The sequence below is a fragment of the Rhinatrema bivittatum genome, chromosome 1, assembly GCF_901001135.1.
Source record: "Rhinatrema bivittatum chromosome 1, aRhiBiv1.1, whole genome shotgun sequence".
Lineage (NCBI taxonomy): Eukaryota > Metazoa > Chordata > Amphibia > Gymnophiona > Rhinatrematidae > Rhinatrema > Rhinatrema bivittatum.
The window spans coordinates 200,617,954-200,644,085 of NC_042615.1; the positions used below are offsets into that span (position 1 = coordinate 200,617,954).

Below are 26,132 nucleotides of genomic sequence, written 5' to 3' on the forward strand. Positions count from 1 at the left end.
CCACTCTAATGTTCTTGGAGGCTGGCCTGTATCGGAGGTGGAAATTGAACCGGCTAAAGAAGAGCAACCATCGGGCTTGTCGAGAATTAAGGTGTTGGGCTCGGCACAAGGATTCCAGGTTCTTGTGATCCGTATAGACGATCACGGTGTATTGAGCCCCCTCCAGCCATTGCCGCCACTCTTCCAGTACGAGCTTCATGGCCAGGAGCTCTTTATCTCCGATACTATAATTTCTCTCTGCTGGAGAGAATTTCTGGGAATAATAAGAACATGGTAGGGGTTTGCCTTTCGTGGATAACTGGCTCAAGACAGCCCCTACCACAAAATCAGATGCATCTACCTCCACGATGAACTGACGCTGCGGATTTGGATGGTGGAGACAGACCTCAAGGAGAAAGGTTTCCTTCAGCCTCTGGAGAGCATTTATTGCCATCTGGGACCAATTTTTCGTATTGGCACCCTTCCTGGTAAAGGCCATTCGCGGTGCCATCATCCGGGAGTAATGGGGTATGAACTGGCAATAGAAATTGGTGAAACCCAGGAAGCGTTGTAGGGCCTTGACCCCTACCAGCTGTGGCCAATCCCGAATAGCCGCCACTTTATCAGGGTCCATAAAGAAGCCCGTGGATGAAACTATATATCCGAGGAATGGCAAGGATTCCTGCTCGAACTGGCACTTCTCTAACTTGGCAAAGAGACGATTGTCCCGAAGTTTCTGTATTACTTCCCGCACTTGTACATGGTGTGTGGACAAATCCTTAGAATATACCAACACATCATCGAGATACACTATAACCGAGGTATGCAGTATATCCCTCAAGACCTCATTCATGAGGTTTTGAAAGACCGCAGGGACGTTGCACAAGCCAAAGGGCATGACCAATATTCGTAGTGCCCATCTCTAGTATTGAAGGCAGACTTCCATTCGTCGCCGGGTCATATCCGTACCAAATTGTAGGCACCCTGGAGGTCCAACTTGGTAAAGACCTTCGCTCCTTGCAGCTGGTCTAGTAACTCTGGAATCAGAGGCAAAGGGTACATGTCCCGTCGCATGATGGCGTTGAGGAGCGACCCATCCTTCTTGGCCACAAAGAAGAACCCGGCCCCGGCAGGGGAGTTAGAGGGACGAATGAAACCGCTGTCCAAATTCTTTTGAATATACGAAGACATGGCCCGAGTTTCCAGAAGCGACAAGGGGTAAACCTGCCCCCTGGGAGGCGTTTTGCCAGGAACCAGGTTTATGGCACAGTCAAAGGGCCGGTGTTTTGGAAGAAGTTCAGCTTTCTCCTTAGAGAAGACATCTTCATAGTCTTGGTACTGTGGTGGGAGTGCCATGGGTGTGGTCAAGAGGGGCACACTGGGACAAGGAATATTCGTCAGGCAGGAGTCAAAACAAGATGGGCCCCAAGATGCGATCTGAAGAGTATCCTAGTGTATGACTGGGGAGTATTTCTGCAGCCAGGGTAAGCCCAATATGATGGGATGCATGGATTTCTCCAGTATAAGGAAAAAGATCTCTTCCACGTGCAGGAGGCCGATGCAAAGATCCAAGGGCTTGATGCAGGTAGTAATACTCTCCGGAAGAAGAGTACTATGAATAGAAGATACCCGGATAGGAGGGATTCGGGGCTGGACCTCAATCTGCAACTGCTGGACGAAGTCTGCGAGGATGAAATTCCCTCCGGCTCCGGAGTTGACCAAAGCCAGCGTATCAAACGTACCCCCGGGGTAGACGAGGGTAACCTGTACAGTACATGAGGAGGCGGAACATGTATTACCTAGGGTCAGCTCCCCAATGATCCCTAGGTTTTGGCGTTTCCCCGGCCGCTCACCACATCGGGCTAGGAAGTGCCCCTTGCCACCACAATATAGGCACAGACCTTGAGCGCGGTGCCGTCTTCTCTCTTCCTGCGAGATTGGACCTCAACCCAGCTGCATAGGTTCTACGTCCTGGTCTCCGGGAGAGGCAGAGGAGGAGGGTACCGGTTGGGGAAATGTAGGCTCAGAGTTACTGGGTTTACGACCGGACCTCCCTTCCTGAAAACAGCGATGGATACGGCGGTCCACCCGTCTAGCCAAATCAATCAGGCTGTTCAGGTCATCCGGGAGGTCCCTCGCCACTAGCTCATTTTGGAGTCTTGAAGAGATACCTTCCAAGAATATGCCTTGGAGGCTGTCATCCCTCCAGTCTCACTCGGCTGCCAGGGTGCGGAATTCCAACGCATACTCGGCAAGGGACCGGTTGCCTTGGCGTAGCTGAAGTAACTCAGAGGCGGCAGTGGGCCTGCGAGAAGGCTCGTCGAAGATATGTCAAAAGGCCGAGACGAACTGTGCCCATAGCGGAGAGGCCCAGGCCAGGGGCTTCCCATCCAACAAAGAAATAATATAACTGGTCTTTATCTGATCCATCGAAAACTGGGAAGGCAGCAGATTGAATCGGATGAAACACTGATTGAGGAATCCGCGGCAGTATTTCGCTTCCCCTGAGTACTGCGAGGGTGCCGGCAGCTGTGTGGGCGTCGCTGGTCCAGGATTGGCCGCTGCAACTGGCGCAGGAGGTACGAGTGCAAGTGTTCCATCAATACGATTGGCCAGTCTGTCTACAGTCACCATTAGAGTATCCAGGCAGACTTGCTGTTGCTGCAAACGTTGGGCAATTCCGGGGATGGCCTTTAAGCCCGCCACATCTGCCGGGTCCATGGCCTTGCAAACTGTTGGATTAGTGGACCCTTGAGCCGGCTGGGACAGATGATGACACACCGTGGGAAGGCCCACAGTTGAAGTCGAAACCGGGAGGTGACACAGGGCAGGAGACCGGAGGGATCTTCACCAGTGGAAGCCCGAGGTCCCCCCAGGAGGAACCCGTGAGGACCCAAGCCGCTTGGACTTACGTGCGGTCTCCTGTGGGTCGGTGTCTGAAGAGGAATTCCAGGGATAGAGAAGAATAGAGCTGAGGCCAGGAGGCCAACTGGAACTTCACCACTGGAAGCCCACGGTCCCCCCGAGAGGAGCTCGTGAGGACCCGAGCTGCTTGGACTTAGGAGAGGCCTCCTGGGTGAGAGCCGTAGTCAGGACGAAAGACAGAATCAGAAGCCAGTGGACGAGCTGAAGTCAGAAGCCAGTAGTCGGGAGCCGGTAGTCAGAAGCCAGTACAGAAGCCAAAGTCCAAAGCAGCAACTAGTGACCTTAATTAAAGAGTGAACCTCGTTGCAAGGCACAGAGGTGGAAGCAGGGTTTAAATATCCGGGCAGCGTCCGACGTCATCTCTGGGCTGTCCTCTGTCTTCCCGCGCTGGGCCCTTTAAATCTAGAGCCCTTGCATGCGCGTCTAGGGGGCAGGGCCAAGCACGGAGGATCGACGGCGTCTCCCTCGCGGAGGGTACGCTGCGGCAGAGGCCAGGCCTTGCTGGCCGAAGAGAGGTTCCAGCGACCCCGGCTGGCCCGGGACAGTAACATTATCTGCTTTGATTAGAATTAGTTTTCTGAAAAATTCTGAATATAAATTACCAGTTAAATTTATTTTATAAAACTAAGTATGAGGCATTGGGATGATTTTTTCTTGAGTATTGGTATGGGAAATATTATGGTAATTTAATTCACTGACACCAAAACATCTACTGAATTTTTATAAGTGTTCAGTGACAGAGGATACAGATAGAAGATTAAACAAAATTATTGCAAAGTAGAATGAATGGCAAGGTAATCAGAGCAAATTATCTAGGCCATATAATTTGTAGTAATAGATATCATCAAAGAAATATGGGTTCTGTAGTTGAGGAATGTTTAGGTAGACACTATTGCTTAAGATAAAACCTCTAATCAATATATTCCCCAGTATATAATGGTTTAGAAATGTTTTGCTTAGAGTGGCGTGTGTTTCAAGCAAAATGTTTCACATATCTGCAGTCCATTTCAGTAATTTTAATTGCTTGTCTGCTGTTTGATTTTGTTTATATTAAATGTTTGGATTGTCCACTTTATGAAAGACCTCGATTTTCTGGTATTTTTCAATTTGTCATACTACCATTGTTGCATGGTTTCTTAGAAATGTCTTTTTTGAAAGCAGTACTAAACCAAGATCTTGCTAAACACACACTGCACCACACAGCAGTGTTCCCTCCAAGGAGTGACTAAGCGAGTGCAAATTTTTTTTCGTGTGAGCAACAATTTTTTTAAACCAACAATTTTTGAGCACACATAGCACAAAGAAAAATTTATGTGAATGACAATGTAAAACCTGCGAGCGATGCTCCAAAATGTATGAGCAATTGCACTCATGCTCAGCTTAGAAGGAACTATGCCACATAGTAGTGTGTTTAGAAATTGATATTGTGCAGTTCATCTTCGTGAAGTGCTTGTCTCTCCAATGTGGAGTATATATATTGCTGTAGTATGTAGTACAGAATTATAGAATGGGTAAAATGTTGTAGTAATGTAAAATTGTGTATTTGTCTAAACTTTGATGTCACATTCTGCACTGTTATATCAAAGGCAAAATGAACCTGGAAGCATCTTCTACCAAAAACCTGAAATCAAAACCTGCCAGCATGAAGGAAGTACTAAAAGAACAGAAGTTTTTAGAAAAAAAGGTTGCCCTGAGCAAGAAAAGAAAGAGAGATTCAAGGTATTTTATTTTAAATGTAGAAAAGAAATTGGAACAAGGAACAGAAATTGATCACTCTGTGTATTTGTTTATTACCTGATAAAAGTACTATAATATATTGTTAAAGCTTTGTGTGTATTTAAATGATTCTCAGCCCAAAACATATCACTACTTACTGTGATTTGTGTCAGTAGTGTAATAGGTGATGATAGTTATGGTACAGTTACCTCACTCATTTTCCCTGGTTGTTCCCATCTACATTGCTCTTGTGAAGAATATCTCCCAGCTGTTGTATACAAGTTAGAGATCATATGCAGGACTTCCAATTTAGTTATCTTTCTTCTTTGGTTCTGTACAATTTTGTGTAGATGAACATACAAGTTAATGTACTTAAACTAGCACTCAGTCCTTGTCTACCCTCTTCTTTCTCTTCTCTCCTTCCCCCTTGTGTCTTTTACCTGTCCTTTCAGCCTTGACCTTATAACCGCCCTCTGTATCTCTCACATCCGTGCGTAAATTCTGACACTATTGGTTTCCAGTACTTCTTCTGGTAAGTTACTCCAGGCATCTATAATTTTTTTTTTATTTTTAATAATCAAAAAAAGGTGTTTCCTCTGAACCTTCAACATCATAATATTTATGATTCTTATCCTTGAATTTATTTTTCATTTTTTTAAATAAATTGTACCTTCTTGTACTTATAAAGCCTGCTAAATAGCTGAATGTTTCTATCATATTTCCTTTTTCCTCCACTGATTACATTTTGAGGATCTTAATCTATGTGTAGTGTGTGTCACAGACCTCATACCATTTTGTAGCCCTTCTCTGAACTGCCTCCATCCTTTGTGTCCTTAAAGAGATGAATAGTGATCAAGATGGCATCTCACTAGTGACCTATACAAGGGCAACATTACCTCCTTTTTCCTGCTGATAGCTTTACTTACTGGTAGATTTTTCTCTTGCTTTATTTTAACTGGCTGCCTTCAGATTATCAGAGATGATTACAGTTAGGTCTCTTTCGTGTTTAAAAACTGCCTGTTTCTAATTGATAAGTGGCTACTACTCTTGACATGGCTAAAGAAGGTAAAGCTGAATATTATATGCCATTATCACCTGAGCAAACTAGGATTCCAATAATCATGGGTCAAGGATGCTATGATCACTGTAATATCCGCTGACCAAAGCGACTGTCCTTCCATAGAACTCTGAGACATATTTCAATAATGTCCATTTCTTCTCTTGCTGTATCTACTACTTTAATCATCCTCTTGGTTAACGCACAGTCGATAGCCAAAAAAACTGCCGTTATATATGATTTACTAGCTTCAGGATCCTATGGTTGTTTGTGTAACAGAGACGTGGCTCAAGAACTATGATGTTCCAGTCCCTAACCGTTGTTGCCCTCCAGACTATTCATACATTTTCAAGTCTAGACAAGGCCATAGGGGATGGGGGTCTAGCCTTTTTCTTTTAACAACATCCTAAGTTTACAGAGATAGATGTTACAATTCTACTACCATATGAGCTACTTTGCTTAAAATCATCTTTCATTAATATCTGTTTAACTTACTGCCCTCCTAGACTGCTTTCTCAGAACTCCTCTTCTCTTTGAATCTATACTTAATCTCGATCTTGACGTTAGCATAATTCTAGGAGATTTCAATCTCCACATTGATGCTCTGTCCTTATCACTCTCTGCTCAGACTCTTTTAGACACCATCTTCTCTTGTGGGTGGCAGCAGATCATCTCTGCTCGTACACACAAGAAAAGTCATTGTCTAGACTTGGTTTTTATTAATAACTCTTCCTTTTCACTGGATGTGCGGGTGTCTCTGCTACTGAAATTTCATGGTGTAACCATTACCTCATATACTTCTCACTCGTGTCTATCAGAAATAAATTAGCTCTTAATATCATGAAAACCGAAATTATTATATTATCTTGTTTCCCAATCTCTAATATTCCAACAAATGTTACCTTCAATAACGAAGACATTACCTGTCTCAGAATGTCTGCAGTCTTGGAGTTGTTATTGATCTTGTTCTCTCCATACAAGACCATATCTCCATATAAGACCACAAAAAGACAAATCTTACCTTCTATCCCGTCCGCAATGTCGCTCACAAAGATATTGAACAGGACCGGTCCCAACACCGATCCTTGCGGTACACCACTTCAAACTGCTCTCTCTTCAGAGAAAGATCCAATTCCTTGGTTACCCAGTCAAAAAAGTCAACTTTTTTGACTGGGTAACCAAGGAATTGGATCAAGGAAGAGCGCTCGATGTCATCTACTTAGATTTCAGCAAAGCTTTTGATACGATTCCGCATAGGAGACTGGTGAATAAAACGAGAAGCTTAGGAGTGAGTGCCGAGTTGGTGACCTGGATTGCAAACTGGTTGACGGACAGAAGACAATGTGTGATGGTAAATGGAACTTTCTCTGAAGAGAGACAGTTTTAAGTGGTGTACCGCAAGGATCGGTGTTGGGACCGGTCCTGTTCAATATCTTTGTGAGCGACATTGCGGACGGGATAGAAGGTAAGGTTTGTCTTTTTGCGGATGACACTAAGATCTGCAACAGAGTGGACACGCCGGAAGGAGTGGAGAGAATGAGACGGGATTTAAGGAAACTGGAAGAGTGGTCGAAGATATGGCAGCTGAGATTCAGTGCCAAGAAGTGCAAAGTCATGCATATGGGGAGTGGAAATCCAAATGAACTGTATTCGATGGGGGGGGGAAAGGCTGATGTGCACGGAGCAGGAGAGAGACCTTGGGGTTATAGTGTCTAATGATATGAATTCTGCGAAACAATGCGACAAGGCGATAGCAAAAGCCAGAAGAATGCTGGGCTGCATAGAGAGAGAAATATCGAGTAAGAAAAGGGAAGTGATTATCCCCTTGTACAGGTCCTTGGTGAGGCCTCACCTGGAGTACTGTGTTCAGTTCTGGAGACCGTATCTATAAAGAGACAGAGACAAGATTGAAGCAGTATAGAGAAGGGCGACCAGAAAGGTGGAGGGTCTTCATCGGATGTCATACGAGGAGAGATTGAAGAATCTAAATATGTACACCCTGGAGGAAAGGAGGAGCAGGGGTGATATGATTCAGACTTTCAGATACTTGAAAAACTTTAACGATCCAAAGACAACGACAAACCTTTTCCGCCAGAAAAAAATCAGCAGAACCAGAGGTCACGAGCTGAGGCTCCAAGGAGGAAGACTAAGAACCAATGTTAGGAAGTATTTCTTCACGGAGAGAGTGGTGGATGCCTGGAATGCCCTTCCGGAGGAAGTGGTGAAGTCCAAAACTGTGAAGCACTTCAAAGGGGCGTGGGATAAACACTGTGGATCCATCAGGTCTAGAGGACGCATATAAAGAGCAGGCAGCAAAACACTGCACAGAGTGGCAGTAGCCACAGAGGCATTCATGGAGTGGGATGCCAGTGGTTGGTGTTCCACCTTCACGGAGCGGAAGGATGGAGGACTGCCATCTCCCAATTAAAAAAAGAAAAAAAAACAAACAAAAAAAAAAACAGGGATGGGTTCATGGGCTATAGGTATTACCAATTATTAGGCTTATTCAATTACCAATTATTAGGCTTTTCAATATTTGATGATAGTTAATGTAACTTTCAAGGCATACTTCACTTTCAATGCATATCCAGCATAGCTCCCTGCTTCAACGGCAGGGGAGAAGAAAAACTAATACTTCACGCAATTCTCTGCTTCAACGCCAGAGAGCTATGCTGCCGCTTACCCAACTAATCAAACTTAACATTTCACTTGGAAGCAGCTCCATCACTGCTCTCTACATTAATAGTGGGGGTGAAAGGGAAATAGAACCTAAGGTTACTAAGAGCCAAGAGAAACAGATAAGTATGAGAAAACAGAAGTGTGAAGCTTGCTGGGCAGACTGGATGGACCGATTGGTCTTCTGCCATCATTTCTATGTTTCTATATCAAAATAGTCACTCAATCCTCCTACAGACTTGGCCTACTTAGCCATCTAAAACCCCTTCTAGACTCTAACAATTTTCATTCTGTCTTACAATCTCTTCCCTTTTCAGGTATCAACTATTGTAATTCCCTTTTCATTGGTCTTGCAGCACGTACCATTCATTCTCTTCATATCATTCAGAACTCTGCAGCTAGTCTTCTCAATGGTGGGCCAAATCGTAATCATATCACTCTTGTCTTAGAGCCCCTTCACTGGCCCCCATATCATACTGTATCCAATACAAGTTAGCCATGTTCATACACACTATTGTTCACAATATTCACTGCTCCTGGATTACCTCTGTACTGAAAATTTGTGCTCCTGTAAGATCACTGAGATCCTCCGGTCAGGGCTTCCTTGATGTTCCCTCCCCAAAGGTAGCCCACCTCAATGAGACAAAAGAACTTGCGTTCTTCTCAGCTGACCCTCTCCTCTGGAATATCCTTCCAAGAGAATTAAGAAGTCTCCATGAAAGAAAATTGTTTTAAAAAGCCTTAAAAACATATCTCTTCCAGAAGGCATTCTCGAACCAGCCCAGCAACATGTTATAATCCTGGCTTCTTGACCTCTGGTGTCAATTGATTTACTGATTGTGTTGTACTACCACTTGCAATATATATATTTTGTTGTACCCCTCCCAGAACGCAGGAAGGGTGGGAAACAAATGTTTTTAATAAATATTGGTGTGCCCCAGATGGCGGCATTTTGTACCTTTTTAAATTTAATCACAGCTTCCAATTCCTTGACCACATTTCCAATTTTTTGAAGTCCCTTTTCATTCTTCTACCCTCTGGATGTGTCTTTCCTGTTACAGATTTTTGTATTATCTGCAAACAAGCATATATTTCCTTCAGGTCCCTCTATAATACGGTCCTGCACAGGAGGCTTGCGAATAAAATGAGAAGCTTGGGTGTGAGAGCCAAGGTGGTGAGACCTGGATAGCAAACTGGTTGAAGGACAGAAGACAATATGTGATGGTAAATGGAACTTACTCTAAAGAGAGAGCGGTAATGAGCGGAGAGCCGCAAGGGTTGGTATTGGGACTGGTCCTGTTCAATATCTTTGTGAGCGACATCGCGGACGGGATAGAAGGTAAGGTTTGTCTATTTGCGGATGATACTAAGATCTGCAACAGAGTGGACATGCCAGAAGGAGTGGAGAGAATGAAATGGGATTTAAGGAAGCTGGAAGACTGGTCGAAGTTATGGCAGCTGAGATTCAATGCCAAGAAGTGCAGAGTCATGCATATGGGATGTGGAAATCCAAAAGAAATGTATTTGGGGGGTGAAGGGCTGATGTGCACGGAACAAGAGAGAGACCTTGGGGTGATAGTGTCTAACGATCTGAAGTTGGCGAAACAATGTGACAAGGCGATAGCTAAAGCCAGAAGAATGCTGGGCTGCATAGAGAGAGGAATATTGAGTAAGAAAAGGGAAGTGATTATCCCCTTGTACAAGTCCTTGGTGAGGCCTCACCTGGAGTACTATGCTCAGTTCTGGAGACCGTATCTCCGAAGGGACAGAGACAGGATGGAGGCGGTCCATAGAAGGGCGACCAAAAAGGTGGATGGTCTTCATCAAATGACTTATGAGGAGAGATTGAAGAATCTAAATATGTATACCTGGAGGAAAGGAGGAGCAGGGGTGATATGATACAGACATTCAGATACTTGAAAGGTTTTAATGATCCAAAGTCAATGACAAACCTTTTCCATTGGTAAAAAATCAGCAGAACCAGGGGGTCAAGATTTAAAACTCCAGGGAGGAAGATTCAGAACCAGTGTCAGGAAATATTTCTTCACGGAGAGGGTGGTGGATGCCTGGAATGCCCTTCCATAGGAAGTGGTAAAGACCAAAACTGTGAAGGATTTCAAAGGTGCGTGGGATAAACACTGTGGATCCATAAAGCCTGGAGGATGGGAATGAAGAGAAGAGGTATGGGGGTGGCTTGCGGGAAAGACGGCTACTACCGTGATTAATACCCTTATTCAATAATACCCTTATTCAATAATCGTTACCCTTATTCAATAATACCCTTATTCAATAATCGTTCACATGGTTAATGCAACTCCCATTGCTCTATGCTTCAACGGCAAGAGGAAATGTGGAAAAGAGGATTTGCAATCAGGCAACAACCAATAAGGTAGCACAGTCTGAGTAAACAAATAAGTGTGGGAATAGCTTGCTTGTTTGGACGGTTACTACCCCAAACCAATTAAGCCTGATACTTCACTTTGAAGGCATATCCAGCGCAGCTCACTGCTTCAATGGTCGGGGGGGGGGGGAGATGAAGAAATAGGATTTACATCCAGTCAACATCTAACAAGGCATTGATCTGAGCAGTGTGAGTATGCAAACATCGGGGTAACTTGCTCGATACGACGTATACTACCTTCAAACTTTAAGCCTTATACTTCACTTTGATACAGCTCCAACACTGCTCTCTGCATCAATGGCGGGGGTGGAAGGAAATTAGAATCAAAAAGCTACCAATAAGGACCCTGAACTCAGTGGTCGGAGTAACAGGTAAGTATGAGAAAATAAGTGTGAAAGCTTGCTGGGCAGACTGGTTGGGCCTATTGGTCTTCTTCTGCCGTCATTTCTATGTTTCCATATTTCTAATGTTGCTAATAAAAAAACAAATTGCAGAGAACTGACCCCAGCACTTTCGTTTCATCAGAACAGACTCCATTGACTGCCACTCTTGAGTTCTGTTGCTCAACCAGTTTCTTAGCCAGGTAACAATTTTCTGTCTTATTCCCATACTCACTAGTTTGCTTACCAGTCAAGTGAGCAGAACAGCATCAAAATCTTTTCTGAAATACAGAGAATTTCCACTTCATCACCTGATCTACCATTTTTGTCACCTTGCAGACACATTTGATTGCATTCTTTGAGGATCTTCCCTTTGTGAAACCATTTTGTTGGGGTCCTGTAGTTTACTTGTTTCAAGGTGCTTCACTGTTTTATTCTTTAGTAATATTTTGCTGGCTTTCCCCACTACTGAAGTTAGACTGATGGGTCTGTTGATCTACTTCTGTGAAGGACTACATCTGCTGTCCTCCAGTCTCTCCTGATTCCCCCTGTTTCCAGAGACAAGTTGAAAAGAGCCATAAGGGCACAGTCAGTATTTTCATGAGCTGTTTCAATATGTTTTGCTCTACTCCACCTAGTCCCATTGTCTTATCTACTCTCATTTGTGTAACAGGAGTCTTAAAAAGGCATGGCACAAAACAGGCTCCAGCAAGCTCAAGTGCTTAAATCATATCAAGTCTAATAAGGCAGCCACCGAAAATGCAAAATTGAATTTTTGTTGAACTGCCATTAATAGAATGTCTGTGGATCTCAAGCACTACTTAGAGAAGCCAGGAATTTGTTAAAACTCTCATCCACCCTTTTGGATCAGATTTGACACTCCAATTTTCCCAGTTTTCTTTAGAAAAAAATAGACTAAAATTGAATAGAATTCTGCTGTGGAGCTAGTTACCACTCCTAGAGGTGACTGACTGTCTGACCTAGTGATGTGGATGATTTTGAGTCACTTCCTATGAGTTGGACCCCTGTCTTTCTTTGCTGGTAAAATCTGCTGGGGAATTGCTGTTAAACTGTTTGACATTTATTGTGAATTTGTCACCTAATGAAGCAATGCAGCTGGGGTGTCTTAAGCATGCCGAGGTCTGATGTATTTTAAAGAAGCCCTCCTCAAACCATAGAATTCTTGAGAGTTATAGGCCAGTCTTCAACTTTTCTTTTTTAAGCAAAATAATTTTTCTCTTCATCTAATCAGACTAGTCCAGATGCATAGGTTGTGCTCCACCACCAACATATAGAGGCAGAGAACAACAGGTTTGCTGACATCACCCCTTATAGGGTCCTTTGCTGTGCTCAGCCTGCCAGCAGATGGTAGGCAAGCAACAGTTTCTATGCTTTGAGGTGTTGGGGCTGCCCTTTGGTTTAGCTACCACTCTCAGAACATTTTCCAAGGTTATGGTGGTAGTAGCAGCAGCCTTGCGAATAGAAGAGATCCTGGTGCACCCATATTTGGATGACTGGCTGATTCGAGCCAAGTCTCAGGAAGAGTGCTGCTTGGTGGCACACAAGATGATCTCCCTATTGTAGGAGCTCAGTTGGGTGGTGAACCTGACCAAGAGCAATCTTCAGCCTTCCCAGTTGTTGGCGTATCTGCGGGTCTGATTTGAATTAGGCAGGACAGAGTTTTCCTACCTGAGATTCGGATCAAGAAATCGGTCTCAAGTGTGTCAGTGACTATTCGCCCGACAGTATGGTCCTTCCTACAGGTGCTTGACTTGATGGCGGCTACCCTGGAAGTGGTGCCGTGGGCAAGGGCTCAATTGCATCCTCTTCAGCACTCTCTGTCTCGTTGGAACCCGCAGTCTCAGGACTATGCGGTTCGGTTCAACTTGCCAATGGAAATCTGATTTCACCTCCAGTGGTGGATGCAGGAGTATCATCTGAAAAAGGGAGTTCTCTTGTCCTCTCTGACCTGGTTGGTACTCATGACAGATGTGAGACTCCAAGGTTGGGGGCTCACTATTTAAAGTTAATGGCCCAAGGGTGTTGGAATGCCAAAGAGTTCTGTTGGAACATCAATCACCTGGAAGCTTGGGCAGTGCAGCTGGCATGCTTGCAGTTTAGCCACAGGTTAAGGGGTCAAATGGTTCGCTTGATGTCAGGCAGTGTGACGACGGTGGCTTATATCAATCACCAGGGAGGAACAAAGAGCCAGCAAGGGTCGCAGGAAATAGACCAGCTTATGGGGAATGGGTGGAAGGTCATTTGCAGATGATCTCGACCTCTCATTGCAGGAAAAGACAATGTAAGAGCAGACTTCCTCAGCAGAGAGAGTCTGGACCCAGGAGAAGTGGGTATTGTCAGCCGAGGCATTTCAGCTGTTTGTGGATCGCTGGGGCCTTTCGTTCCTAGACTTGCTTGCGACTTCTTGAAAATGCAAAGGGTCCTTGATTCTGCAGTCGCAGGAGAGATCCCCGTTCTATGCGAATAGACGCTCTCGTACAGGTTTGGCCAGAAGACAGATTGCTTTATGCCTTTCCTCCGTGTCCCTTGCTGGGTAGGATAATTCGCAAGATTGAAGGCCACAGGGGGCTAGTACTCCTGGTGGCGCCGGACTGGCCCAGGGGTTCGTGGTATGCAGATTTGCGAAGACTCCTTGTGGAGAAAACCTCCTTCATTTTCTGCCACACATGGATGTCTTACAGCAGGGGCTGATTCTTCTTGAGGATCCGACTCTGTTCTGTTGGTCGGTTTGAAGGGAGATATTTATCTTAGGACTTGAGGTTACCGGTTCCATTGTGGAGTTTTAACTTGTGCTTGAATTTTTTGGTGGGCCCTAAGTTCCGACCACTGCATAGCCTTTCCTTGCGGTTGTTGACCTTGAAGACTGCATTTCTGGTGGCTATTTGTTCAGCGCATTGAATTTCTGAGCTTCAGGCTTGTTTTGCCGGGAGTCATTCCTTCGGGTGACTCCGGGGGTGTTTCAGCTGCATTCGGTTCCATCCTTCTTGCCCAAGGTAGTTTCGGACTTTCATTTGAATCAGTCTGTCTCCTTGCCATCCGTGGATAAGGTCAGGGATGCGGAGGAGTATCACCTCTTGCGCTCTTTGGATGTCAAGCAACTTGTCTTGCAGTATCTGGAGGTCTCTGAGTCTTTTTGAAAGATGGATCACCTGCTTATTCTCCATGTCGGGAGTAAGCTGGGCGCTCTGGTTTTGCGGACCACCATAGCTCGCTGGATTAAGGAGGTGGTCACAGCTGGATAAGTGGATGCTGGAAAGCTGTTGCCTATTCAGGTTAGGGCTCATTCCACTAGGGCTCAGGTAGTGTCATGTGCGGAGATTAGTTTGTTGTCTCCCATCGATATTTGCCGAGCTGCAACGTGGTCCTCCTTACACACTTTTTCCAGGTTTTATCATCTGGATGTGCAGCCCGAGAGGATGCAGTGTTGACTGGACCGTGGGCAGCCTCCTACCCTATTGCAAAATAGCTTTGGTTCATCCCACTGGTCCTGAGTCCATCTGTTTACAGGCTAGGAAATGGAGAAATTACTTATAATTTTGTTTTCCTTTGTGTAGACAGATGGACTTAGCTTCTCGCCCTTGACTGCTGTATGAGCGTGTTAGTCCTCCTGTGGGGCTCTAGGTCCCAAGGGATTACCTGGAAGTGTTCATCCAGTCCCTAGCTTGGGGTACCTAGGATCTTATATGAGCTCAGTGTTTATGGTTGGTTGAGTAGAGTTCTGGTTACCTATATTTAATCAGTTTTCAAGTTTTTTGCTAGTCTGTCCACTGTTGCTTTTGAAGAGAATACTGGCAGGCTGGGGTCACTGCAGGGCTATATATTCTGTGACATCAGCTTGCTCAGTCTCCATTTTCTGGCAGAGGAGCATAAACCCACTGGCCTGAATCCATCTGTCTACACTAAGGAAAACTAAATTATCAGGTAAGATATTTCTCTATTGTTTTGGGGGGTTCTGTCCCTTTATGTATGTTATAAAAAATAAATCAGGAGGAAAGAACCTGAGTGACTAGGATTCTTGGGGAGGCAGGAGTAAAAGCAGCTCTGCAGCGATCTTGCCCATGGTACGGGCCCCTCAGAACAGTGCAGTTGGATCAACGAGAGGGAGTGGTAAGCCTGGGGAGTTTGTGAATTTTCTCTCCCGCATAGCACTGCAAATAAGTCCACTCCTGCTTATCATGAGAGGTGGTGCTTAATTTGTATAGACCGCTGCTTCCACCTACAGTCCTTCGGTCTATGTGCTGTATGTGTAGTTGGTCTGGAGGGCTATTTAGAGAACGATTTCTCCACTATTGTGTAAAAGGACAGCTAGCAAGAAGAGCAGTGAAGAATGATGGCCAATTTTTATCTCCTCCTGTGGTTAGGGGAACTTTGGTAGAGGAGATACATAATTGTTCCCTTCACTGAGCTTTGTATGGCAGTACTTCAGTGACTCTTTGCTGGACAGGGGGACGGGCTGCCTCAGTGGCTCCCTCAGATATGATTGATGCCAAAGAATGAAGGCCTGTTGATGTGGCAGCCATTTTGTGAGTGTGGGAGACTGATAAGGGGTTAGAGTTTCTCTTTGCAGCCTGCAGAACATTAATCTAGATTGTAAGTTTCTTACAGCTGGTTTGTAACATTGGGGTATGTTCCTTCAAATGGGGGTGGGGAAAAAAAGAGGCTCTCTAGGTTAGAGTTCAATCTCATAATCCACTCTGAGTTTTACTTCTCAGTGGAATGGTTTAAGGCCCAGAACAGGTGAAGTCATTTAGTGGCTCTCTGCATAACTTGCCAATTCCAAGTCAGACTAGAACCGGAAAGGGAAGCAAGGCTTACATGTTCTGCTGCCCTAGTAGTCTTGCTTCCCTCTGGGTGCTTAGTCCATATGCATATCGGTACAGTGAGAAGCTGGTGTTCTAGAGCGGCAGAAATTTCATTTGGATCCTTTAGTATTTAGTTTGCTGGTTGACGTTAAAAAAAAAAAAAAAAAAAAAAGTCTGGAATTGCCTGAGGTTGATATGACAGTTCTTCTGGCTTCTGCTGCTACTAGTATTTATCACTTCGGTAGCACTATTCGGTGTATACAGCTGGATTTGACATTGTGGCATCCCATAGGCACAAAGCCTTTTATTTTTTTTTGTTGTCCCAATACTTGGTCTTAAGTCGAACAGAAGCAGGCTCCTCTTTGGCCTCGATATTTGGTGCCATCAATATTTGGCGCTCCAGTTGCCTTTGTTGCTTATGCCTAATTATGGGCTTGGAAGAATTCAATGTCCACACAGTATTCAATAATAAGGTGTATTCATTTTAGACGGCAACTCCACAGTGTGTATTACAGCAATTTCAGATGCAAAAGCGGTTCCCCGACACGGACCCGTGTTTCGCCGCGAGGCTGCGTCGGGAGGGACAGACAAAACTTTAGTTATTCTAAAAAGTAAAACAGAAATACATTGAGGACCATACCTTAAAAATAGGATGGACTTCACTCCATGAAGTTAGCATGGGGCACATTTAAAACTAATCGGAGAAAGTTCTTTTTTATTCAACGCACAGTTAAACTCTGGAATTTGTTGCCAGAGGATGTGGTTAGTGCAGTTAGTATAGCTGTGTTTAAAAAAGGATTGGATAAGTTCTTGGAAGTCCATTACCTGCTATTAAGTTCACTTAGAGAATAGCCACTGCCATTAGCAATGGTAACATGGAATAGACTTAGTTTTTGGGTACTTGCCAGGTTCTTATGACCTGGATTGGCCACTGTTGGAAACAGGATGCTGGGCTTGATGGACCCTTGGTTTGACCCAGTATGGCATTTTCTTATGTTCTTAATGGAAGTGGCTCCCTTAAATTTAGTAAGACATTTTAAACATATTTGTGTACGATTCAACATTTGGCGTCACTGGGAGTGCAATGCGCACGTAAAACATGATGGCCATTTAACTTCAACAATTTTGGCGCGAAAGTTCAGTAACCAATCAGCAAGCAGTGCTGTAAACCGGACGTGACAGAAGACTAACAAAATACTAAAAAGATAGAAAGACGACGTAAAGGAGAACTAAAGCAGTTGCGGCTGTGAATGCCGTACAGGGTCTAAAAATTACATATAGTGAAAATTTACAGTTAGATAAATACAAACAATTTGCAGGAAAAAATCAACAATTTTAACAAAGTGTAATAATTACAAAATTGAAAAATGCCGCACATAAAGTCAACAAGGGAAAAATAGTGATATATTCAAGGATCTACATACAATTCAAATGAAATAGCGCCATTCACTTTCCTTATTTAGCCCATACGGTGTTAAACTGTGCAAATTGAAAATCCATCTTTGCTCTTTACAAATGAGAATCTCAGAGAAGTTGCCTCCGCGGTATGGAGGAACGCGTACATCAATTACACAGAAGCAAAGATCAGTAATGTTATGAGATGGCAGTAGCCATTTTCCCAAGGTAAGCGGGAGGAGCCATGAATAAGGTGAGGCAAACGGGGCGAAGCAACACAGGGTGCCAGATTTTCTGAGTGGGTATGCACTGGATGCCAAGTCATCCAAACCCCCACTTATACCAGGGAGGTGGAGAGATACCTGGCTTACAGCAAGTTTGCAATGCCTTCCTTTGAATAATTCTTAACTCTCAGCTTTCTCCTATCAAAAGTCAGGCCACAAGACAAAGGCCTGTTGTAAGAAAACTGGACCCTGATGCAGCAGTATGGGAACATGACCAAATCTTAAGGGACTCTCCAAATCAAGATTCCATTAAACCCACAAACCAGTGTTACCTAGTCCATTCTGGAGCCACCAGGATCACACTGCCTCAATTTTTTCAGCCGTTAGGACCAAAAGAAGTGCTGACGTCATCTCCCACCCAAATCTACAATATCGACCTATGTTGACTTTGTACCCTACAGTGCCTCTGTAAACTATGGGAACATAGAGGATGAACTAGAGTGCAACTACCACCAGTTTTCTATAGTACTAGAAGAAATATTAATGTTGGCACCTAAGAAAGATTTAGGGAACATGGCTCCCATATTATGAAGGTCATGAAAACTATTGAGCATATGAAATATGCAAGCTCCAAACATCTTAAGTAAGATGATTGGGCATCCAATTGGCAGATGAAATTTAATGTGGACAAGTGCAAGGTGTTGCATATAGGGAAAAATAACCGTTGCTGTAGTTACACGATGTTAGGTTCCATATTAGGAGCTACCACCCAGGAAAAAGATCTAGGCATCATAGTGGATAATACTTTAAAATAGTCAGCTCAGTGTGCTGCAGCAGTCAAAAAAGCAAATAGAATGTTAGGAATTATTAGGAAGGGAATGGTTAATAGAACGGAAAATGTCATAATGCCTCTATATCGCTCCATGGTGAGACCACACCTTGATACTGTGTACAATTCTGGTCGCCACATCTCAAAAAAGATATAGTTGCGATGGAGAAGGTACAGAGAAGGGCAACCAAAATGATAAAGGGGATGGAACAGCTTCCCTATGAGGATAGGCTGAAGAGATTAGGGCTGTTCAGCTTGGAGAAGAGACGGCTGAGGGGGGGATATGATAGAGGTCTTTAAGATCATGAGAGGTCTTGAACGAGTAGATGTGACTCGGTTATTTTCACTTTCGAATAATAGAAGGACTAGGGGGCATTCCATGAAGTTAGCAAGTAGCACATTTAAGACTAATCGAAGAAAATTCTTTTTCACTCAACGCACAATAAAGCTCTGGAATTTGTTGCCAGAGGATGTGGTTAGTGCAGTTAGTGTAGCTGGGTTCAAAAAAGGTTTGGATAAGTTCTTGGAGGAGAAGTCCATTAATGGCTATTAATCAATTTTACTTAGGGAATAGCCACTGCTATTAATTGCATCAGTAGCATGGGATCTTCTTAGTGTTTGGGTAATTGCCAGGTTCTTGTGGCCTGGTTTTGGCCTCTGTTGGAAACAGGATGCTGGGCTTGATGGACCCTTGGTCTGACCCAGCATGGCAATTTCTTATGTTCTTATGTTCTTAAGCTTTTTATGTTCGTACATCCCAAATGTGGATGGACAGGCACAGTGTTTGAGGTCACACCCTTGTAGGGACGTAAAGCCTGGATGGACAGGCACAGCATTCGAGGATAGAGATCAGGCCCTCGTAGGGACATAAAGCCTGGACGAATAGGCAAAGCATTTGAGGATACAGGTCAAGCTCTTGCAGGGACATAAGGCCTGGACGGACAGGCACAGCATTCGAGGATAGAGGTCAGGCCCTCATAAGGACGTAAAGTCTGGGCGGACAGGCACAGCATTAGTGGTCAAGCTCTTATAGGGACATAAGGCCTGGATGGACAGGCACAGCATCAGAGGATAGAGGTCAAGCTCATGTAGGGACATAAGGCCTGGATGAGCAGGCACAGCATTAGAGGATACAGGTCAAGCCCTTGTAGGGACATAAGGCCTGGATGGACGGGCACAGCTTTTGAGGATAGAGGTCAAGCTCTTGTGGGGACATATGGCCTGGAAGGACAGGCACAGCATTCGAGCATACAGAGGTCAAGCCCTTGTAAGGACAAAAGGCCTGGACAGACAGGCACAGCATTCGAACATAGAGGTCAAGCTCTTGTAGGGACATAATGTAGATGTGAATCGGTTATTTACTCTTTCGGATAGTAGAAAGACTAGGGGGCACTCCATGAAGTTAGCATGGGGCACATTTAAAACTAATCGGAGAAAGTTCTTTTTTACTCAACGCACAATTAGACTCTGGAATTTGTTGCCTGAGGATGTGGTTACTGCAGTTAATATAGCTGTGTTTAAAAAAGGATTGGATAAGTTCTTGGAGGAGAAGTCCATTACCTGCTATTAAGTTCACTTAGAGAATAGCCACTGCCATTAGCAATGGTTACATGGAATAGACTTAGTTTTTGGGTACTTGCCAGGTTCTTATGGCCTGGATTGGCCACTGTTGGAAACAGGATGCTGGGCTTGATGGACCCTTGGTCTGACCCAGTATGGCATTTTCTTATGTTCTTATAAGGCCTAGACAGACAGGCAGGCACAGCATTTGAGGATAGAGGTCAGGCCCTCGTAGGGACGTAAAGCCTGGGCGAACTGGCACAGCATTCGAGGATAGAGGTCAAGTACTTTTAGGGACATAAGACCTGGACGAACAGGCACAGCATTAGAGGATACAGGTCAAGCCCTTGTAGGGACATAAGGCCCTGACGGAAAGGCACAGCATTCGAGATCAAGCCCTTGTAGGGACATAAGGCCTGGACGAACAGGCAGGCATAGCATTCGAGGATAGAGGTCAAGCCCTTGTAGGGACATAAGGCCTGGACGAACAGGCAGGCATAGCATTCGAGGATAAAGGTCAAGCTCTTGTAGGGACATAAGGCCTGGACAGACAGGCACAACATTAAAGGTCAAACCCTTGTCGAGACGTAAATCCTGGATGGACAGGCACAGCATTAGAGGATACAGGTCAAGGCCTTGTCGGGACATAAGGTCTGGATAGACAGGCACAGCATTAGAGGATACAGGTTAAGCCCTTGTAGGAACATAAGACCTGGACGGACAGGCACAGCATTCGAGGTCAAACCCTTGTAGAGACGTAAATCCTGGACGGACAGGTACAGTGTTAATGGTCAAACCCTTGTAGAGACATAAGGCCTGGGCGGACAGGCACAGTGTTAATGGGTCAAATCCTTGTAGAGACATAAGGCCTGGATGGAAAGGCACAGCTTTCGAGGGTAGAGGTCAGGCCCTCATAGGGGCGTAAGGTCTGGGCGGACAGGCACAGCATTAGTGGTCAAGACCTTGTAGGGACATAAGGTCTGGACGGACAGGCACAGAATTAGTGATCAAGACCTTGTAGGGACATAAGTCCTGCATGGACAGGCACAGCATTCGAGGATTTCCTTTGTGCGGGTTTGTTGTGGTTTGATCTGTCACTTTTTCCAGAACTGGTTCACTGCCAGAAGAACATGTCTTCTTTTTCATTTCTGAAAGATAATTCAACAGAGTACGCTTTTAGAGCAATAGAAACTGCCATTTGTGAAGCAAGAACTGAAGTCAGCTTTTTATGTTCTTACATTCCATATGTGGACGGACAGGCACAGCATTATTTATTTAAAAAGTTTTTATATACCGGGGCACGTGGAGCACATCACCTCGGTTTACAGATAACAAAAACTTAGCAATCGCTTTACAGATCAACAGATTAACTGAAAAAACAGACAACAATGCAACCATTTATAAGATCAACTCTTATGAATACAGTCTAGTATATCTAAGGGAGTAAACAGGTCTGATGCAATAGTAATCCACTTAGTTATGATTTTTGATGAAATTAGAGGTCAAGCCCTTTTAAGGATCCAAGGCCTGGACAGACAGGCACAGCGTTAGAGATCAAGCCCTTGTAAATACCCAGAAGCTATTAACTGTACTTATGCACTTCAGCTGATGACAAAGGAACATGAAGAGCTTTCAGAAATAAGAAAACCATTACTCAAGTCCAAATCTGCAATATCAATCTGTTGTTTTTGTAGTTTACACAGTGCCTCTGTAAACTATGGGAACACAGAGGATGAACTAGAGTGCAACTACCCCCAGTATTCTGTAGTACTAGAAACCTTACTTTTGGCAGCTAAGAGAGATTTTGGGAACTTGGCCCATATTATGAAGGTCAGGAAAACTATTAGGCATATTAAATATGCAAGCTCCAAACATCTGAAGTCAGCTTTTTATGTTCTTACATTCCAAATGTGGACGGACAAGCACAGCGTTAGAGGTCAAGCCCTATTAGGGACATAAGGCCTGGACGGAAAGGCACAGCATTCAAGGTCAAACCCTTGTAGGGAGGTACAGCCTGGACAGTGGACAGAGTGGCACAGCATTTCAGGTCAGGTACATTTGCTGCAGTGCTGGAGCATTGGAGGCAGTTGGAGCTGCTGCAAGGCTTTCAATTGCTTTTATTCATCTTGCCATTCACAGGGAAAATTTGGAAACCCAAGCAAAGGCAGGTTTATTTTCAAAAACACTAGCATTTCCATCAACTCTGGTGCCAGCCTTGAGCAGTGAGGGCTCATGATATCCCCTGTCATTGAAAATACACGTTCACTGGGCACACTGGTCGGTGGCCATGACAGATATCGCTGAGCCACTTTGGCTAGGTGTGGCCAGACAGTGTACTTGTGTGCCCAGTATGCCAGCGGATCTGTCTGCATGTCCTCTGTGGGCTCTGAGAGATACCGTGTCACTGACAGTTGTGCTGTGGTATCTCCTTTGCTTTGGGTGGGTTGAAAGTCACTCATGCCAGCTGCTTTCTCTCTAGCCCATAGCAGAGCAGATGATTCTTTATGGGCAACATGCCTTTGGCGTACTGAAGTGGAGGAAGAGGAGGTACTAGCTGTCGCTGACAGAGTGCTGCTCCTGCTTGGGCTAGCAGAACTCTCTGAAGTGCCCGCTGTTTCCTCCTCTGCTTCATGCCTAATCTGTCTCTGCCTATGGCGCTCCTGTTCACGGACTTTTAGTAACAGCATGTCCTTCACAAATGAGACAATTGGACTGTAGGGCGAGTTTCCCTTTCACACGGGGATAATAGATTGTGGCGAGCATGTATGTGTGGTCTTCTGTTAAAGGCCTTAATCTCTCTTCCACCTGCTGCTGCAAAAAGTCAAGACAATGCAGCACCTCAGCTGTCATTCCCTCTTCCTGTTTAAAGCCCTCCAAATTTTCATCCAGGAAATTAACTAAAGGGATGATGTCAGCCAAGGTGGCACTTCTGGAACTCACTTCCTCCGTGACATCCTTGAAGGGCTGCAGGATTTTTACCAGCTGACTCATGACTAACCAATCATGATGCCCTAGGGGATTCTGCACACCTATATCCATTGAACCAGAAAGTTCATGAAGGGGTGTCTGCAGCTCCACTAACCTCTGCAGGATCATATAAGTGGAATTCCACCGGGTGGCAATGTCTTGAATGAGATGCTTATGAGGCATCTCCAAATCAGTCTGCTTTTGTCAGAGAACCTGCCCTGCCTTCACACTTCTGTGGAAGTGCACTGCTAGGTTCCTGCACTTGTGTATTAATGTATGCAGGTATTCATTCTCTTGGTCATTGGACTCCAACCCCAGAGCTGACTTCACTACCAGGTGCAGAGTGTGTGCAAAACATTGGAAGTTCTGAAAGTGCCCGTCGCATATTTCCTTTACCATGTTTGCACCATTGTCTGTGACAAAGAACCCTGCCTGAAGTTTCCTGTCTCACTGGTGTAGTTGCCAGCCCACCAGCATCTGTCTGATGCATGCTAGAATATTGGCTGAGGTATGGGCCTCGTCTGTCAGGTGGGTGTGCAGTAAAGCCCACCTCCACCCTGATACTTGTTCACTAATAGAGCTGCTGCCTGCCCCTGCCGCAGCCAGGTCCCACCAGTGTGCTGTCAGGGAGAGGTAAGAGTTTGCAGCATTCATGGCAGTCCAGATATCGCAGGTAAAATGCACACTCCCCTCTGCCTTAGTTAGCAGCGCTTGGATGCGACTGCGACACTGCTTGTACAGGCTGGGGATGACCTTTCTGCTAAATGTGGTTCTGGAGGGGACTTTGTAATTTGGAACTACGACCTTCAGAAAATGCTTGAAACCCACATTCTCCACTATCTGCAAGGGTTGGTCATCAAGAGCAATCATTCCCCAGTGCTCCTGGTTACAACTTTTGAGGCTGCCTGCCTCCTACCCCGGGATAGCGTTACCGCACACCATCCCATTTCCTCCATTGTGGGTTGTTGCTTCTGCAACATGGCAGGGGGCTGCTGGCCTGCCACCTGACTGCTGAGGGTGTGGGGTGACTCGGCTCCTTTTCAACCACTTTACGCTGCCTGGAAAACGGGGTCTCCTGACTGGTACTGCCACCATCCCCAGATAGCAGTACTGTTGTTGGGTGTTGCCTCTTCATATGATGCATCATGCCAAAATTAGATAGATGTTCCATTAGGACATCTATCTAATTAGGATAGGGTCGCCCCCCCCAGAATTTCCCAGTAACCAAGCACAATCCAAAGCTGAAGAACTTGCATCGTTTTTCCAAAACAAAATCATCAGTCTTCTTACCCAACTACCCTCCCAGATCGCCCCCCTACCATCGGCTCTGCAGCCTCCCATTAAAAATATTCACCTCGAAGCTTTCGAACCCATTTCCTCCTCTGAGATTCAAGTTGTTCTAAGAAGAATGAAACCCTCCTCTCACCCGGCGGATCATATCCCCACCAAACTTCTTCTCACAATTCCATACTCTATCTCCAAAACACTGGCGGACATTATTAACTGTTCTCTCTCCCACGGTTCCTTCCCAGACGACCTCAAACTGGCGTCACTAAAACCACTCCTAAAAAAAAACAAATTTGGCCCCAAAAGATCCTAACAACTTCCGCCCAATAGCCAATCTCCCCTTCATTGCTAAGATTATGGAAAGGCTTGTGAACTCCCAACTATCGGACTACATTGAAGATAATAAACTTCTATCTGCCTCGCAATATGGATTCCATAAAAATCTAGGCACGGAATCCCTCCTTACTTCCCTAACAGACTTCCTCATCCTGGGTCTCGACAAAGGTCAATCTTTTCTGCTGGTCCTTCTGGACCTTTCGGCAGCCTTCGATACCGTCAACCACTCCATCCTCATCAACCAGTTAGCTGCCATAGGAGTTTCCGGCTCTGCTCTATCTTGGTTCAAATCGTTTCTCAGCAACAGAGGTTACAAGGTCAAAATCCAAAACAAAGAATCTTCACGCCATGACTCATCCGTAGGAGTCCCACAAGGCTCCTCTCTATCCCCGACACTCTTTAACATCTACCTTCTACCACTTTGCCAACTCCTCACCAACCTCAACCTAAAACACTTTCTCTACGCAGACGATATCCAGATCCTGATCCCCATCAAAGGCTTATACTCGAAAACACTCGACTACTGGGAATCCTGCCACCAAGAAATCAAACGTCTCCTCAATAGCCTAAATCTAGTACTAAACTCCTCCAAGACCGAAATACTACTCATATCTCCAGAGAACAGCAATCTCACCGCTTCTCATCCAACCAACCCACCAACCACTCAAGTGAGAGATTTAGGAGTGATAATTGACAACAGGCTGAACTTCAAAGCCTCCATCAACAGAACGACCAAAGACTGCTTCCACAAACTCCAAGTTTTAAAAAGGATAAGACCTCTCTTCCACGCCCAAGATTTCAGAACGATCCTCCAAGCAATTATTTTCTCAGTTAGATTACTGTAGCGCTATCCTACTTGGTCTCCCTTCCTCCTACACCAAACCGCTCCAAATGGTACAAAACACAGCAGCCCGTTTACTAACAAACACCAGGAAAAGAGACCATATTTCCCCAATTCTAAAAGACCTTCATTGGCTACCAATTCACTTCAGAATCATCTATAAATCCATCTCCTTGATATACAAAATCATCCATCAACACACCACAATTGACCTACAATTTCCTCTCCGCTTACACAACTCCACAAGACCTACCAGAGATGCATACAGAGGATCCCTCCATGTACCCCCTACTAAAACCACTAGTCACATTACCTTAAGAGATCGAGCCCTCTCCACAGTTGGCCCACCGTTATGGAACTCCATCCCTCCCGATCTCAGGCAGGAGCCTTGCCTCCTAACCTTTAGAAAAAGACTCAAGACTTGGCTGTTTATGCAAGCTTTCCCGGACTTAAATTAATGCATCTCGCCATCAACATATCCAACACAGCAGCTGTACCTCATCTCCTTGTATATAATTTAATCTCTGCTAAACTATCTTTATTTCCTCTGATCCCAGTTCAATAGTCCTTGTTAATTGTAACTGCTTTCTTCGACACATTATTTCTGTTTTGATGTATTTATTGCACCCCTGTTTATTTGTAAACCAGCATGATGTGATCGTTTCATGAATGCCGGTATATAAAAACCTTAAATAAATAAATAAATTAAATTAAATTTGCTTGCCTCTGCTAATAG

At 44.8% G+C, this 26,132-nt stretch overlaps 1 protein-coding gene across 1 annotated transcript in view; it reads left to right on the forward strand.

The window, feature by feature from the left end:
* The window catches only part of BOD1L1 (biorientation of chromosomes in cell division 1 like 1), a 441,087-nt gene that overhangs the window by 89,611 nt on the left and 325,344 nt on the right, over positions 1-26,132 (forward strand). The window contains 1 exon segment of the mRNA XM_029590831.1: positions 4,491-4,623. Coding sequence (XP_029446691.1) covers positions 4,491-4,623 — 133 coding nt within the window.